Source organism: Hydra vulgaris, chromosome 11 (genome assembly GCF_038396675.1).
Source record: "Hydra vulgaris chromosome 11, alternate assembly HydraT2T_AEP".
NCBI classification, from domain to species: Eukaryota; Metazoa; Cnidaria; class Hydrozoa; order Anthoathecata; family Hydridae; genus Hydra; species Hydra vulgaris.
The window spans coordinates 32,434,318-32,453,514 of NC_088930.1; the positions used below are offsets into that span (position 1 = coordinate 32,434,318).

Sequence of the window (19,197 nt, forward strand, 5' to 3'; positions counted from 1 at the left end):
ATAGACAGTCAGGTCTAGGGGTTGCAGTTTATGGCTGCAGTGCGGTGGGAAAGTCATTAAAACAATGCCTGATTCTTTACAAAAATCAAGAACTGGTACTGAAATATGGCTCTCGTGATTGTCCAGCAGCAATAGAACTGGTGAGGAAGGCATTGGTTTTGCGTGTTTTGCAAAATGGTGTATATATTTTAAAAAACATGGTGCTGTCATCCACTCTGAAGGATGTGCTGCTCCATCTGAACCAACAGATGCATCATTTAGCATATATGTTTTGAAATTAACCCGTGGGAATATGAAAAAGGGTGGTATTGAGTTACCCAATGCATTAATACCGCAGCAAACCGTTACAAGTGTCCCTCTTTCAGCTGACGTTACTTGCCCAACTTGCTTAGTGCCTCTGAGAGCAATCACTTTCTGGGTTCGTTGTACTGTTGATAATCCAGTTTCGTCTATATTGTAAATAGACTCAGGGCCGAAGCAATGCCGTTCATATACAGTTTTAAGATTTTCAAAAAAATCTCTGACATTTTTCTTATTGAAACTTGTGGCACGTGAGAGACTGGTAGCTTCTGGTGTCCTTATCGAAAGATGAGGTTGTCTTTTTAAAAATCCCCTTAGCCAATCATTGGATGCAAGTTTCTTCTCTGTCCAGTTGTGTGGTATTTTTTTATTAATAGCAGTGGCGTATTCGTAAACCAATTCACGTGCCTTCAGTTTTGACATTCCATGGTTTAGTTTAAATAATGTTACAAGATATTCTGAAATTTTTTCTTCTTCATCTTTCATGAATAATTGGGATGATATAAATTTAGAAGAAATATCTTTCACAACGCCACCCTGTTTTATGTATCTTTGAAGGTTAGACCTGGGTATATCATATTTAATTGCAGTAATTTTAATTTTTCCTCCTTTAGAAACCTCATCTAATGCGCGCAAAATAACATCTTTAGGTATTTCACGTCGTTTATTTCTTTTTTTAAATAAAAACGGCATTGTCCTGAAAAGAAATGATTAAACATTCAATTCAATAGGCATAGCAAAAAACTACAAACGTATGACACCAAAACAAACTATAAAAAAGGGGGAGCATTGGGCATGCCCAAACCTCCCTCCAACCTGCGTGCCCAATGCTCCCTATAACCTCACTTTTCAAATAGATTTAAATAAGTTTATTATTATCAAATGTTAAATCCTAATTGCCAGGTAAACATAATGTTTATTAAATGCAAAAGAAAAAGTTAACACAGATACTTACACTTTCTTGCAGATTTCTTTGTTATCTTTCTTCAAATCCCAAACAAAATATTTACTTTTGTACGCAACAAACCATTAAGCGCATGTAACTTGACAACCAAGTGAAATGACAGAGACACTTTTGATGAGCGGTGTTGCCAGTTATAAAACTATAGTGCTATGGTAGAAAACAAAAAATATCTAGAATAGATTATGAGAAATGAGGGGGTGCCAAAACCTCCCGACTGCCCAATGCTCCCCTCCCTCCCCTACTATAAATATTGTCATTTGTATTTTCTGCTAATAATTCATTTCCATTTTTATCAGAAGAAATTTCACTACTTAAATTTGTTTGGCTATTACAACCGTTTTTCGTCTCTGATGATTCTGCTTATTCCAAATATTTTTTTAGTGAACCAAAGATTTTTTTTAGCCTCATTTTATTTTTCTTCTCGCTTTCTTTTATACTGCGCTCCGGAAAATCTTTTCGTTTTTCTTTCAGACATTCTAAGGCATGGCGTACTTTATAAGTACGCCATGTTCTAAGGATTTTGACTATAAAAATAATAATACGTTACAATTTCTCTAATTGGAATCTCCTTAATTTAAAAACCTCTATAATTCGATTAAATGCAAAGTCACAGCGAAATGCGCTTAAGAAACTCTTACCTTTAACTTTCTATAATTCGAATCTCTATTATTCCAAAATCCCCACAATTCGAATGGAATTTTTTAGACCCGTCAGTAAGATTCTCTCTGTAAATCGACCTTTTTTAACTGCTAACGTGTAAAAAGCTCATTAAACCGTCAAAAAAAATTTTCAAATTTCGAATGTTGTGAGTTTTTGAACGATTAGTGTAAATTAACTTCTTCTGTTTAAAAAAAATCATGGCATCAAACAGACATAAAGAAAACAATTTAAAGCGGAAATAAAAAATTCTAATGGAATTGAAGAAAAGAAAATCAAATAAAGAGGTTTCGAAAATTTTTGATATTCCACCAAACACTCTTTCAACTTGGAAAAAGAATAAAGATAAAATCTTTGACGCTTTTTGTCAATGAAATTTGACTAAACGGGTAAAAGTTGATTCGTGTTACCTAGTAAACAAAGCTGTACTTAAATGGTTCAAACGAATGAGAGCTGATAATGTACCAATTAGTGACTTGTTGGTAAAATAAAAAGGACTATATTTTGCGATAGAGTTATGCTTCAAAAATTTTTAAGCTTCGAAAGGATGGCTAGACTAATTTATGAAAAAGCAAACTAATTTGAAGATAATTTGACAAAGCTCTTAAAGATATGAATCGTATTTTTGACATGAATTTACTAGCTCATAAAAGACAATCTACAACTACTGACTTTTTTTTTCAAATTTAAAAGTTTAAAACGCCATAATTATATTGCTTTTAGGCCTAAAAATTACTATTTGTTTGTTTGTTTGATTTCTATTCGTTACTTTGAAAAGAATATTTGAAAAAAAGTTAGCTTTCTATAATTCAAAAATCTCTCTAATCCAAACATTTATCTTTGCCCATAAAATTCGAATTAGAGAGATTGTACTGTATAAATATATAAATATAAAAGCATATAAAGATATAAAAATATTTTTTCAAGAAAATTAATAGTTAGTAAGTAATTCACTTGTTTTATTAATTTTTTGGTTTTTTTCTGATTAAATATTATTGAAATGTATATCAAAAACTATTGTTTTTACTAAAACATCTTTAATTATTAGTACTTACTTTTTAAAGATGCACAAAAAATTTAAAACAATATGAATTTTTATTTCGTAGTTACTAAATTTTTACATTTTACGGTACTGGATGTGGAGTATATGTAATGAATTCTTATAGATTTTTGGCTGCTTTTTAATTCGGCCGCTTGCGTGCGGCGCATGCAATGAACACCGGTCAGACACGGCCCTGATGATGTATGCCATCACCTAGATTCTTATATATAAAAAAAAATTATGACAAAAATAAACAAAACACCGTCTTGACAACCCTATGACCACACCAACCTGAGCAATCATAACCACTCCTGGAGATCAAACAAGCCCAGGTTTAAATTCCCCAAACCAAACTATCTATATTTAGACATAAAACTGTTCCATCTAATTGAAAAATTATTGGGACATCCGAGGACCACCCTTGACCACCCCTAAAATGACCATCTATACGGTTATAACCACTCCTAGAGACCAAATATGATCAGATTTAGTTTTCGTGATCTTAATTACTTATATTTAAACGTACAACATGTATCATCTAATTAAAAAAACAATGAGGTATTCCAAAAACACCCTTGACCACCCCTAAAATAACCACTTTTAACTTTCTTTTATCGATGGCTACTAGTAGCCATCGACAAAAGAAAACAACGGAAACTGCAAAAGATATTCTAGAAATCAAAGATGGTGCTCAAATAACTTGCTATAAATAACTGATAAAGGTGTGAAAAAGATAAGATTTGGAATCAGATCTTCAAGCGAGTTATAACTCTTGTAAGAGTTTTAGGTGTACAAACTTTGGCTTTACGTGGCAGCATGATAAACTTTATGTTCATGAAAAGAACAATTTTTGAAAGGAATGATAGAATTCCTTTCCTTGTTTGATCCAATCATAAAATGAACATCTCAAAAGGATACAAATTGAGTGTAAAAGACATCCGCGGCGCTAGGCAAGTTATGGAATTAGCTTTGCGAGGTCCTTTTATGTAAAAATAAACTAATAAAAACGGTTAAACCTCCGGGCTTGAATTTTTATTGAGGACTATATTTTATTAAAAATTATAAAAACAAGTCAGAGCTGCTATTGTTAATTATTTTAAACATGTTTACTTTACACTTAATTTTGTTATAGGTACATTTAAATTTGATTAAAAAGCAGAAAAACAAACACTGTGTCATAAATCCACCCTCAGGTTGAACTTTATCCAACTTAAAAAAAAAATGCCATCAAATAGATATTTATTAGAATATTAAAAATTAAAAATTCTAAAAATCCAAGGGTGCATTTTTAGACTGGGGGGGGGGGGTATAAAATCCTATTGAAAATATTAATAATAGGAGGGCAGAGGGGTCTTGGCCCCTAACTTGCCAAATTTTTAATATAAAGTATAAATCTAGCATAAAATATGCAAATATATTTAAATTTTTTGTTTTATTAAATTTTTGGCGAGAAATGCTTCAAAAATTTAAAGGTTGGTTTAATAAATTTTCTAAATCTTAAAAAATTTGTATTATAATACTCATGGCATTGTTATAATTTTAGCAAATAAAAAATGAATATAAATAGTTATTGGTTTGCTGGGAAACAAAAACTAAAAAGAGTCTTATTGTTCAGTGTTCTGTCATATACACTTATTCGTTCTTAATATTTAAATATTATGTTTCATTATAAGTTTATAAATTTAGATTGAAAAATTTAGGAGGAGTATATTAGTTTTATTGTTAATTATGATATGAATTAATAACAATAACTACGCAAACGAACACTAAATAACAATAACTACGCAAACGAACATTAAAAAAGACGAACTTTTCGGCTTTTAGCCTTGCTGAATCTTTTTATAATTGTGTCATAACTAACACCCGCTAACCCGCTGGTTTGATTTCTCTGTTTCAGTCATTCTTTTTCCTTTCGATGCACCAGATTCCCATGTTCTTTCTATATCTCTGTCTCTCGTTGGTTTTCCAGACATGATTTTGGGCTTATGTTTGGACCAATGAAAAAAACTATAGTTAGGTACTTGCATGAATTTTTTAATTTTGATTTTAGTTTATTTTTTTATGGTATTAACTTTAGGTCAAGATAGTCATAAAAGATGCAGAACATTTTAAATCAATTTTTTCAATTTACGTGTAATTAATTGAAAAAAGAGTTAAATTTTATTTAAAACAGTTTGTAATATTCACTTCGTTATTTTTTTTATAACAGGTTGTAGTTATAAGCAATAGCTGCACTAAATGTTTAAATAATTGCACTATATTTAATATTTAAATTTTAAATTAATAAACTAAGTATTAGGTTATAATAAAAAAAACCTAAATTTAAATTCGAATTCATTTCAGAGGCGGATCTAGGGTACGGCATATTAGGCGGCCGCCTAAGAAGAAATTATATTACAATTAAGATGTAATTTACTTTACATTTCAAAATTCCATCCGGCATTTTTTATTATTCACGGTTACGGACATGCTGAACTATGCTACTTAACTTAGGGATCGTCCATAAATTACGTAACGCAAACTTTCACAATAAACAAAACAAAAAAGATCAAAAGTTTTCCCTTGCAAAGTCTTCATTTAAATAAAAAATCAAAATAGCGGATTAAGTTTAATGAAAATCGCCGCATAAAGGAGCGTAGGGGTTGTCCATAAATTACGTCATGCTAGAAGGGGGAGGGGTTTTTTTATTTTGTGACGACTCACTCATACACAAAACTTGCTTCCTAAGTGTAACAACTTTGTGACGAGGGGTGAGGGGGGGGGGTGTAGGTCAAAAACGGTCAAAAGTTAATTAATTTTCGATTTAATTTATGACAATTTTCGACGTAATTTATGGACGACCCCTTAATATCTACTACTCTGTTTTTAAAATATATTTTGCGTTGCGTAATTTATGAACGATCCCTTAACTACGACAAGCGCGGGAGTGTTACAAATTATGATTAGGCATAATGGCTTTTTCATGCATTAGGCGAAATAAGTTTTGCCTAATCTGATTTTGGTACAAGATGTGGATTTAAATGACTCTAACTAACGAAAGTTAAGTTATGCCTAAAGTAGTATGGAACGAAGTGGTCAATCCGCCTAATCTGATCTGGATCTAGGTATAAAAATATGGAAATTAATTGTGCAATTAGAAAAAAATGATAAGCAAGCCGGTAAACTAATAATAAAAGGTAATAATGATTTTACATAATATGCAAAATCATTTAATCACACTTAAAGAGCTTTGCAATTCTATATTATATAATTGCAAAGTTCTTTAAGTGTCTGACTTATGATGTCAACATTTGTTATAATATACGAATTGTTTTAGAGCAAAACGATTTAGTTTCGTAATTTGAAAGAAGTAGTATCAAGTAGATTTTTTATGTTTTTTTTATAAAGAAAGCCTGCATTCATTTTAAGCAAAATTTCTGTTCAGAACCATACATCAAAAGCTCAAAATTGGATATACATGTACCCATTCAGAAAGCTATTTACCATTTATGTTGCTTTATTTACTTTATGTTATTATGCAATAAAGCGAGGAATATCTTCAGTGAAGATAATTTGTTGCTTTATCTGCTTGATGTTGCCTAAAGCTTGATGCCTAGCAGTAATGTCAGTTATATATTTTTTATTAATCGGCCATATTTTATTTGAATTATACAGTTGATGGTTGGTGCTAAAATTTAGAAGTTTTAGGCACCATCTTTTTATTGGTTCATTTATTCATAACGTGTTACCTGCAAGTTACTTTTATTTATTTAAAAAACAAAATCTAAAGGATATTTAGGATATAAGGATATAAGGTTTATAAAGGATATAAGGTTTATTAAGGATATAAGGTTTATTTGTAAAAGGTTTGTTTGCATTTTTTGAACTTATTTTAGATCAAATCTGGTAGCTGCCTCTATAGTTTTGTATTTTTAGCTATCATTGAAAAGTATTTGATAGTTGATGTTTTATGGGTTTAATTATTTTAATCCACTACTGTACATTGCCATAATACATTATATTTATATGTAATCCAGGAATAAAAATGTGCAAGGAAAAGCAGTTTGCTAATTGATGGTGTATTTCTCTGTCATATGGGTTTAATTGTTCTGTATAAAAAATCGTACATATAAATAGGATGGAACCTTGATGTGGTTCATGTGCTTTAAATAAATACCTTCCAGACAAATAATCTTTCAACCTTTATATTGTAGAGGTTCTATATATTGAGTATAAACTAAATTCAGAATATTCATCAATGTTCTGAATTTAGTTTATACTCAATATATAGAAATTTTCAAATTTATTCCTGAAACCCTTGACTGTACTATTTGTGCTCAGAGATTAATAATATTCAGGTTATAAGAATCTTTTTATAATTAACTTTGAGTATTGAAATTGTTATGTTTACTTTTAGTAGTGTACATTGTGGATTTCAAAAATGAGATGTAGGTGTAATTTCAATTTAAATAGATATTCTTTATAGAAAAGATAATGACCCAAATTTAGTAAAGATTTACATAATACATAAAGAAAAAATTTGACTCAGTCATAAAACTCTTGTGTGCAAAGTAAAAAGAGAGGGTGGTCATAATAAATAATTGTGCGGCCGTGGCGCAGTGGTTAAGAGCGCTTGCTTTATAAGCAGTAGATCCAGGTTCGAAACGAGCTCTGGACAAATTTTCGCGTCACGGTAAGGAAGTAGGCGTGAACTTCCCGGTTAAATGCACTTCCGCGGTGCTCTGTGACAAGACCAATAGGACTTCTTGGGGCACCTAAAAATAAAAAAATAAATAAAAAAATTAAAAAAAAATAAGGTGAAGTGAGAATTTTTTGAAAATATAAATCCGCGTAGAAGGGGAAAAAATTTTACAATTGATAAGGCGTTTAGGAGGGGGCGTTTCTTTAGCACCTGACAGTAGTTTTGCATGAGTGGGGATGGGGTTCGGGATTTACACAAAAAAATTTCGCCAAAGAAGAAATAAATTCTAGATCCGCCCCTACAATTTCATTTCTCAGATTTTATAATTGTTCTACTAATAATTTGACGCGTGTCACGTCCTGTAATCGGATAAAAATGGAATAGAATGAGACAATCGAACTTTTTATAGATCTATAATCGAATATTTACATTCCTTGTTAATTAACGATAAGTTACGCCTCAGAGCCGGTAAACAACAATAAACAATATTTAAAGATGCTTTTATGTTATCAGGAACAGTTAAAATAGGATTGATACTTAAGAAATGATATTTATTTAAAATTGAAATAATATAATGCCGAATATAAAACCGACATGTTTTCGTCCAGCAAAGCAAAGTAGGATATGTAAAAATAGATCTTGAGAGATCGCTGAAGAATCAATATTGAGGTGATTTTCCAACAAGAGAAAAAAAGGAGGAAAAGGAAATTTTTCACTTTCAAGTCAAAAGATGACCCTCTTGATAATCGGAAAAAGAATTTCAGAGTTAATGTTTTTTTGCAATAATACTGCAATTAGTTCTGTAGATGAGCGATTATCGCAATTGAACGAAATTACAAAACTTTTTATTTTTCGTTATAGTATAGTGACCTCAAGATCAAAAGTTTAAAAAAAACTGACTGAAAACTAATGATCTTATAAGTTAGAGTTTTCAAAAGGCCTGGAATGTTGAATAAAAAAAAAGTTCCAGTGAAGTAAAATTAACAATAGAAGTTTTGCCTTTTAAGCCTTTGTAATTTGTTATTTAATACAAGGTATGCACTATATACGGTGGCAATTCTTTTAACTCAAATAGTGAAACCTATACGCACATAAACTGTTTGGTGGTGCCCTGTAAACAGTGAAACAGAGTTCAATAATTTGAAAGGAATATTCCAGTAAAAAAGGTAGGGTTCCAAAAATTTTAAACGTTGGTACTTAAATGAAAATTAAATATAACATTACTTAAATCCAACTAGTATTGCAATTTTTATTAGTATTAAAAGTATTTTCACATTTAGAAGAGGTGGCATTTTTTATTCTCACCTAAGGTGCAAAAATACCTAGCAACGGCCCTGCATAAGATATTTGAACTTGCTTTACTGGTTTTACATTGACTTTAAACTTAAATATACATTTTTTTTGTTATAAAACTGATAACAGATAAAACCACATAGTGCCAAACACAAATTTAACACAAAAATGTCAAATGAATTTTATATGTATGTATAATGTCAAATGAATTTTATATGTATCAAAAACATCTTCTAAAAATTTTAGCTTTATTGGTCATTTATAAATGAAGATAATATGTTTAAAATCAAAAAAAATAAAAATTTTAAAATGAAAAAAGTCAAAAGTTAAAAATCAAAAGTTCAGTCAATAAACACTCCTTAAAAGTCACCAGAGCAATAGGAATCCACTTTTTTAGTATCTAAGTATCCTTTATGAAGAGAATTAAGTTTTTTTTGGCTTTTGCAAATCGAAGTTAATATAAGATGATTGTTTTTGCTTTTGATCCATTATAACTAGTTTTAATATAGTCACTGATTCTAGTAATATAAAGAAACTCAAAATTTTAATCTAAAAGACTTAATTTTTCCCCATCATTATCATTAATTACTTCATAATTTATACAGCTTTCATATGTTCTTAGGAATATGTTTTTAGGAGAATGTAAAAGGAAAAAAAGTCCATTAAATTAAATTAGTTGCTTCATTTAATTTTTGCGTATGACCATACAAACATTTTCCTAGCAAATCATCGTCTAATAAATCTTTAAAAATAGGTCGTATTTTATGAATATAAATTTATATATTTATGCAATATATTTATGAATATAAATGCAAACCTTTCTCTGTTTTTAATATATACGTTTTTCTTATTCTACTTGCAAGTAGAATTTGAAGTTAAAAATTTGAAATTTAAAATTTACAAGAATTGAATACATGTCAGCAAAATTTATTGCGAGTAGGGATGGCAAAAATCCCGGAAATTTTAAATCCCAGGATTTCGGGATTGAATAAGTTGTCCACGGGAAATCCCGGTATATCCCGGGATTGAATAGAAAAAAACGCAATTGTTGAAAGAGAAGCATAAGAAGAACTAACGTACTTATCAAATACTTAAAAGTGATTGATTTAATTATGATATAAATAAAGTACTTCATTCATTAATGAATCTAAGTAATTTAAATTATAAAACAATACTTTAAAATGATAACACAGTACAAACAAAAATAAATAACTAAAAATAATATGAACATGATTGAATATACATGAGTAATATTTGTTTTTAAAAGTACTACCCTAAAACACAGTATAAATAAAAATAATAACTAAAAATAATATGAACATGCATGAATATACATGAGTTATATTTGTTTTTGAAAGTACTACCCTAAAAAATCAAAGTGTCAATCATTTCATCGCTTAATCATATTTGATTTTTTGAACATAAAAACTGAGAATGCTTTTTCGGAGTTCATACTTGTTGGCCGTATAGACAATATATAATCTTTTTTTTTTTAAGGTGATCTAATCATAAGCTACTACTTTCAAATAGCAGTATTTCTTTTTGAATTTTATAAGTTATTTTTTACCTTTATATTTTATGTTTGCATTGCTGCCAATCTTTTTTCCATCACTTCATTTAATTTGTTCATTTTAATTGTTTTGACATTATTCTACTCAAGTCTGCTGTTGTTATTATATTTGCCGAGTATAAACACTTTATCAGGTTTATCATAATTTTTTGTATTTTTGGTACTTGTATTTGGTAGAAAAACTTCTGGAATTTTTTATCAAGTAACCTGGCCACTAAGATATACCAAGCTCGTTAACGGTGTTCTCCACTCTTAAATTCGGTGACTCAAAGCATCATTCAATTGTTTTCCGATTTCAGATTGTTGTTCATTTATTTTTGTCAACATAAACTTTTATGCATTGTCAGAAAAAATTAAAGTTGCGTCTTGTCGACAAAGTGCTACCACAGTTGCTTTATTGGGAGTAAAAGTACTACTAAATCAGATATCATTCTACATTCTTTCTCGTTCATCTTAATTGAATCATCAATATTGGAATCCGATTCTAAATTTAGAAGTGCCTTTTTAGTACAATAATTTTTTTTAATTTTAAGTTCTTATTTAAGCTGCTACATCGGATTTTGCAATCCATGATTAAATGGATGATCTTTCTAAACTCAATTTTTACGTACTTTTGTAAATAATTTTCATTTCTGTTTGGGAACCTTTTAAACAATTTTACTATTTTCCTGACGTTTTTGTTATAACCAATAATTTGGTGCCTAATTGTAACTTCAGATGTTTCATTAATTAACAATGAATCATTTGAATCTCGAATATAATCTTTCTCTTCAATAACAGTTTCTACTTAAAATAACGGTTACTAAAGTTTATTTAATAAACCTTATGTATTTGGATAAATTTATCAGTTGAATGGACGTTAAGTAAACTTTTGTAGTTTAATAAACCTTCTATATTTTGATAACTTCATTAATTAAACTTTTGTAAATCACGCACATATTTGTAATTAAATTGAGTGGACATGAAAATGAAAATAAAATCACGCAAACATTGGAATTAGAATGAATTAGAAAATTCAAAATAAAAAGGTATTTCTTTTATTAAAAATCTTCAATCTTCCAATTAGCAAGTGTTAAAATTTTATTTATTTTTGATAATATATTAATTTTGATACTATACTAAATATTTTTTCACTAACTGTTTATGAACGACCCATCGTTTGAACGCTATTTAATTGCCAGGTTTATTAAAAGCATCTTATTAATACGGAGGTCAGTAATTAAGTAATAACCGTTTATTAAAATTATTTTATAAAGATCATTAATTCGGTTATTATTTTTCATGTTGTAACGTTAAAACGTAACCATTAAAGTAAACTGATAAAACCGATAAAAGTTTAACCTTGAATTTTTTAGGTTATATTTTAACTTTAAAATAACTCAATGTGAAAAACGTTTTTGCGTTTGTCATTTTCGTTTAACGTTTCGTTTCGTTATGCTGTAACGTTTTTCGATTGCTTTTTAAATAGATTTCTTGTCTTATTATTATTAAATAGATTTCTTGTTCTATTTCTTGTGACTATGTTGAAACTAATAAAACTAATAAATTTTTAAATATAACCTAAAAAATCTAGTAAATAACCTACATTAACATATCTAGGCTACATATAAATACCCTTAAAACAACCGGTGTAGCATTATTAGCAATTAATTATTAATAAATAAAAATCACTATTGATCAAATGCTTGTAAGTTTTATTAATGAAAAAGCTATATATATATATATATATATATATATATATATATATATATATATATATATATATATATATATATATATATATATATATATATATATATATATATATATATATATATATATATATATATATATATATATATATATATGTATATATATATATATATATATATATATATATATATATATATATATATATATATGTATGTATGTATATATATATATATATATTTATATATATATATATATATTTATATATATATATGTATGTATATATAAATATATATATATATATATATATATATATATATATATATATTATATATATATTATATATGTATATATATATATAATATATATATTTATACATATATATATATATGTATATATATATATATATATATATATATATATATATATATATATATATATATATATATATATATATATAAAGTGTTAAGGTTGACATAGAATGCTGTTAACAATACTATGCTAAAATAGAGATATGAGAGACTATTTGGATCTTTTTTAAAGGTAAAGTATTTTTTGTAACATAGATTTTAATTAAAAGTTGAGATTTAAAATAATACTAACACTTAATAAATTTGTGTTAAATAAACTGCATAATGTCACGATATATACTCTGTGTTTATATTTATTCTTAGAATTTTGAAACGAAAGGCAATTTTGAAAAGAAGCATAGCTGCAAAAATTAGTTATGTCATTCCGTAATAAGCTAAAGAGTTTGATTACAAAAGAGGTAATTATTTTGAATTGTGAAAATTGTTTGATTGCTTTTAAAAAATGTTTAATAAAATTAATTTTTTTAACTGTTACAGAATGATGGAGCATTTAATGTTCATATTCATGTTAATGAAGCAACAACTGCTACAAATGATTTTATGCAGGTAAAATTACTTTTTGAATAAAGTTTTTTTACAAGGCGGTTTTATAGTTAAATAAGTTTTGTTGATATTTTTTTTGTTTAGCAAGAGAGCATGCTTCGGGAATTTGCTGATGATCCAACTCCTGACAATGAGGTAATTTTTGAATTACGATGTGTAAAATATGAGTTTGTTATTTTAGGTAAATGATTTATAATAGTAGTCGGTAATTTTTTTTTACAATTTCCTGATTTTCTTTAATTTAATATCAAATATAGTTTAGCAAAAAAGTTTTTTTTAGGTAATAGAGAGCATTGAGAAAATCTACTTTAGTAACATGGAGTTTGATGCAAGTTCATATGAGTTAGAGGTGCTTTTTTATTTTTATATATTGAGTTTATTTTATTTTGTCAGCTGTTAGTTTTTTAGAAGAAAACAAAAATAACTTTTAGGGTATTAACAAGGTTGCAAGCTACCATTATTATAGTTGAAAGTTACTGGAAAAAAAAAGTGAAATAAAGCAAGATAATAATTTTTAGACAACTTAAAAGATTGCAAATTATATGAATCAGAAAAATAACATAAAGGAAGCGAATTCCAAAGAACTGATGTTCAAGAAAAAACTAGATGAAAAAGAATTTTTGGAGCAGAACAGTCACAGCGAAAGGATGAGACTTAATTAATTAAATGATGAGTAACAGGAGAATTAATTTTAGTAGATGGAACAAGAGGCACTAGCTCTTTAGAGCAGCGCCCATTATAGTATTTATGTGACAGCCCCTGAAGTTACAAGAAATAAAGAAGAGTGCTGTCCATTGAGGACAACTTTTATACTACAATTGGTTAGAAAAGACTCAATAATCTTACAGATGTTACTTGATACACCATAAGAAAAGTGTTTATAGAGAAGACCAGCATGCTATACTTTACCATCGAAGGTTTTAGAAATGTTAAGAGCAATAGCCCTAACCTCTCCACATCTATCTCATGAACTATAAAACCTATTGGTTATTTCTGTTAACAAATTAGTTGTGGAACAAGAAGATCGAAATCCATATTGATCATCAGAAAGTAAATTATTAGATTCAAGATTAGAGATTAAGTGTTTGTTAATTGTAGACTCAAAAAACTTGCTTATGATAGTAAGAAGACTATAGGGCGGTAGTTAGATGAGTCAGATTGCTCTCCAGAATTTTTGAAAATAGGGATAACAGATGCCACTTTCCAACAGGATTGAAAAGAAGACTCTGATAAGCACTTGTAAAATAGTTAATAATATATTGATTTTACTAAATAAACAGAGTCAGAATAGATGCCTGGTAACCATGGCAACATTATATTGTTACTTATTATGGTTACTTTTATAAAATATAACATATTTAAAAAAGTTTAATAACAGTTTACAGAGCTTGTTTTTTAATTTAATTAAAAGACAAGTTAAATTAATAAACATATAGATAATATAATATATAAAAATACTAATGATAAAAGTTTTCTGAGGTACTGAAATTTAAAAATAATGTTTATTAGTCTGTGTATTTAGATTTATAGTTTGATAAAAAATTAAAAAAATAGGTTTGAACAAGATTCTGTGTACACTTAGTATTTTATCAAACCATTGATTTTATAAAATAGTGTAGACTAAATCAACCTGATTGAGACAAGTATTAAATTATTCAGAGAGAGATAAATTTATTATAATGGAGATCTGTGCTATCAGTATTTAATGTTAACATTAAAATTTGTTTACATCATTAGCAACTCTTACTTAACTAGTTTGCTAACTCTCAAAAAGTTGTATTGACTCATTTAAAAGACATAATACTAATATGTAAAATCAAATTTCTTGTTGTTTATTGTGCAACTTCTTTTTACAAAGAATACATCTAGTACACTTTTAACTGGTTTTAAAAATTTTCAGTTTTTTTCCATTTCTAAATTATATTATTTCCTGAATTTTGTAGGTTATTTTCATATATAATATACTTACATACAGTTTGTGAGAAGTTAACATTTAACGAGAAAAATATATATGAGTTCACTTGGCTTGGAAGCAACACCTAGTTTTTAAGTGCGTCCTTTATGTCGAAAAGAAGTGACACAAAAAATAGATGGTTGGTCTGCATTACAGAGCCACAATGAATAAGATGTTTTTTTAGAATACACATTTTTTGATGAAGATATAGAAGTTGTACAAAGAAAAGAGGTGAAACACCAGTTTTGATAAATTAGTTATCATGTTCATGTATCAAGTTTGGAATGATGTTACTGAGCTGCTTGATATTGAATATTAGAAAAAAAATCGGTCGGTCTAAATAAGTTGGTGTTTTTAATACACGAAATGCTGATGGCAAACAGAAAGGAAAGGATTCAGATTTTGACATTATTTTCAGATTTATGGCTTTTAAGGAAAGCAGCTAAAGTATTTAACACATCAAAGTCAGGCATAACAAAAGTAAAAAAACTTAAATTTGAAAAGAGAGTAATAGCAATTGTAGAAAAAAATAACATTGTAAGTATTTATTTAGATTTCATTGATAAGGTGGAAAGCTTTTATTGAAATGGTTAGTTCAGGGGCCAGGTTCAAAAGACTGTGTCAGTGTATCCAAAAATAAACACATTAAAGCTATTACTTTTTTAAAATCTATGGGAATTTTTTTTTTCAAACCGGGACACCCTTAGTCCAAAAAGAGTTCTCCAAATTTGTTGTATTTTATTGTACAATATACCAAAATCTAAAGCTTATGCTTCATGTAGTTTAACTTGAGGATTGAATTATAGTTATATTGAGAACAATTAGGGAATGCAATCCCGAATGCAAAGTGGGTTCCCATGGGATCCTGCGTTGTTTCAGTGCATGCGAGAACCTGCATTAATGCAGGATCTGCATGATTTGCAGGATTTTAGTTCTGCAATTTAATTAAACAAAAAAGACACAATAATCAGAGATAATTAATTTTAAATATGCATATGGAGGCAAATCACATTAATCTTGGATTATTTCAAATCTGTTGATTGTGTAATGCAAAATATTGTGCAGAGTTAATGGTAGAAAGTCTAAATAGTTTTGATATTGACTTCCTAAAAGACATTGTTGTATTGGCCAATGAAGGAGTAAGTGTAATGATGAAAGGTGGTAAATTGCCTTGTTATCAACAACTACATTATGCTCATTGAATATAATTTGTGGTTATTGATACCTTGTACAAGAAGAATAATGGATAAGTTGAAGAACTGTTGACTACGTCAAACAATGTAAATTATGAAGATGAACAAGGTACCACTAATGATGATGAAGTTATACATGAAAACTGTGGTTTGACAATAATTTTGGATCAACCATCTGCTAAATTAGTTAGCAGTTAAAAAAAATCTTATTGAAAAGGGAGAAGTGTTAAAATCTTTATAAATTCTCCTGTTCAAAATAATGCATGTTTACAAAAGTATATCCTATATGAACAAGGCTAAAAGTTAAAGTTGGTTCTTGATTGCCAGACAAGGCAGAATAGTTGGCTCGATTATTAAAAAAGTTCTATCAGCAATATTCAGTTTTGAGCATTAATTTAGCTGATGCATTGTTTAAGAGATTTACGCAACGTTGTAATAATAAGTTAAATTGTCTACTAATTTACTTTTGAAATCCTGAAAAGTTATAAAAAAAGAAAATATATTTTCAATAATAAATCCTTATGCAACAAGAAATTAAAAAGTTGTTGGCAAGAGTTTGAAAATAAAAAATCTGTTGAGGATTCTCAAAAACTTGGTCCTGCCATAGCTGAATTTAGAAAATATAGAAAGAAAAAAAAGTTGGGCTGAAAATGTAAAAAAGATGCCAAGTTTTGACTCTTGACTTTAAAAAATTATTAAAGAAGGAAATTTCTGCCTATAGAAGTAACACAGTAAGAGGCAAACTTCCTATTATAACAAAAATTACTTGATGACAATATTGCCAAGAAGCATAGAGGCTAAGCGAGCTTTTTCAACTACTGGTTATATATACAGTCCATTGAGAAGTGGATTGGGAGATGATACTTTGAGTCTGTTTATTAAGATTACATTTCTTGCAATGATTCTCTCACATTTGGTATTGAAAACAATAAGTTATTATTTTATATTTTGTATTTTTTATTTTATATTTTTGCTTATTGAAAGTTTTTAGAAAAGAAAGAATTATATTGTTTTACAAATGTAATGGATAATTTTTATTTGCCATTCCTTTGCATGTAGTATAAAAATTATTGATTTTTGAACTTTTTATCCAGAAATACTTGAAAAATAAGGAAATTTTGAAAAATAAGGAAACTTGAAAAAAAAAATCAAATTCTACCAATTTTGAGTGGTATTCTGCTGGATCCCGCAGAAATTAAAAAATCCTGCGCGGATTCAGCAGGATTGCAATCCCTAAGAACAATCTTTGTTGCAGAAGTCAAAGGAATAAATGTTACCAATTTTATAGTTCAAAATGTTACCAATTATGTAACTGCAAACCTATTACAAAATGAAGGATTGTTTAGAGAGAATAAATACAATTGAATATAAACAGTGGAGTACAACAGGTAGTAGTACAGTAGTGCAGAGCTTTTAAGCTGCACATTTACATTAGGAACATTCATCTTTGCGAAAATTGAATGTCTTTGCATAAATTCGAAAAAATTGTGAAAAATTGAAAGTCTTACCACTAACTTGATAGCATAACATCACAATTTTATTTTTCATAAAACATGAGGTAAATATTTCTCAAACATTTCATAAAACATAAGGTAAATATTTCTCAAAACATAAGGTAAATATTTGAATAAATTAATGTCATCTTTGTCCCCAAATTAAATTATTGGTTTTGTTGGTTTTGCAAAAAACTTCAAGTTTATCATTTGTTAGAAATTTACATTACATCAAGTAGTTATTTATATAAAGTATGATCAAGATGCTAGTAAAAGTAAACCAATGTCTTTATGCTTTATATCTAATGACTTACTCATGATTTTGGATTAATTTATTGTATAAGGAAAAGAACTGTCAAATTTGTACTATGGTCATCAAAATCTGGTTATTTATATAGGAGATTGCGGTATAAATCTTAATTAAAAAATAAGTTTTGCACTGCCTTCTCCTCCATAAATAACTGGATTTTGACAACTCTAGTTTGTAGAAGAAATGTTTCCCAACACTGAAAATAAATACTATTTTTCTGATGGTTGTGCTGGCCAGTACAGAAATTGCTTTTTTAATTATGATTTGCTCTATATTCAATCTTTAAACAAATCCCATCATAAGTAGTACACACATTTTCTTTTATAAGTAATTTATGAATTAATTAGACATAAATAGCCTCTGGTTTCTTAAAGACTGGTTACTTATTTAATAACTTCTATTGAGTTAATTTTTTAGATTATTAAATTTTTTATATAGATATTAAATATTTTATTTCAACTATATATAATAAATATTTTTTTTATTATGTTTTTTAACAAGTCGTCAGCAAATAGAGCAACTTTAAATGAAAGACTGTCAGATAAGTCGTTACTGTCAGATAAGTCATTACTGTCAGAAAAGTTGTTACTGTAGATAAGTCGTTACTGTCAGATAAGTCGTTACTGTCAGATAAGTTGTTACTGTCAGATAATTCGTTACTGTCAGAAAAGTTGTTACTGTAGATAAGTCGTTACTGTCAGATAAGTTGTTACTGTCAGATAAGTTGTTACTGTCAGATAAGTCGTTACTGTCAGATAAGTCGTTACTGTCAGAAAGGTTGTTACTGTCAGATAAGTCGTTACTGTCAGATAAGTCGTTACTGTCAGATAAGTCGTTACTGTCAGATAAGTCGTTACTGTCAGATAAGTTGTTACTGTCAGATAAGTCGTTACTGTCAGATAAGTTGTTACTGTCAGATAAGTCGTTACTGTCAGATAAGTTGTTACTGTCAGATAAGTCGTTACTGTCAGATAAGTCGTTACTGTCAGATAAGTCGTTACTGTCAGATAAGTTGTTACTGTCAGATAAGTCGTTACTGTCAGATAAGTCGTTACTGTCAGATAAGTTGTTACTGTCAGATAAGTCGTTACTGTCAGATAAGTCGTTACTGTCAGATAAGTTGTTACTGTCAGATAA

The 19,197-nt window shown here is 28.3% G+C and overlaps 1 protein-coding gene across 1 annotated transcript in view; it reads left to right on the plus strand.

The window, feature by feature from the left end:
• The first annotated feature begins 12,639 nt into the window (after positions 1-12,639).
• Positions 12,640-19,197, plus strand: part of LOC101235249 (syndetin) — a 66,661-nt gene continuing 60,103 nt past the window's right edge. The window contains exons 1-5 of the mRNA XM_065810791.1: positions 12,640-12,739; positions 12,871-12,965; positions 13,045-13,113; positions 13,195-13,245; positions 13,391-13,459. Coding sequence (XP_065666863.1) covers positions 12,924-12,965; positions 13,045-13,113; positions 13,195-13,245; positions 13,391-13,459 — 231 coding nt within the window. The 5' untranslated portion in view covers positions 12,640-12,739; positions 12,871-12,923. The remainder of the gene's footprint in view (positions 12,740-12,870; positions 12,966-13,044; positions 13,114-13,194; positions 13,246-13,390; positions 13,460-19,197) is intronic.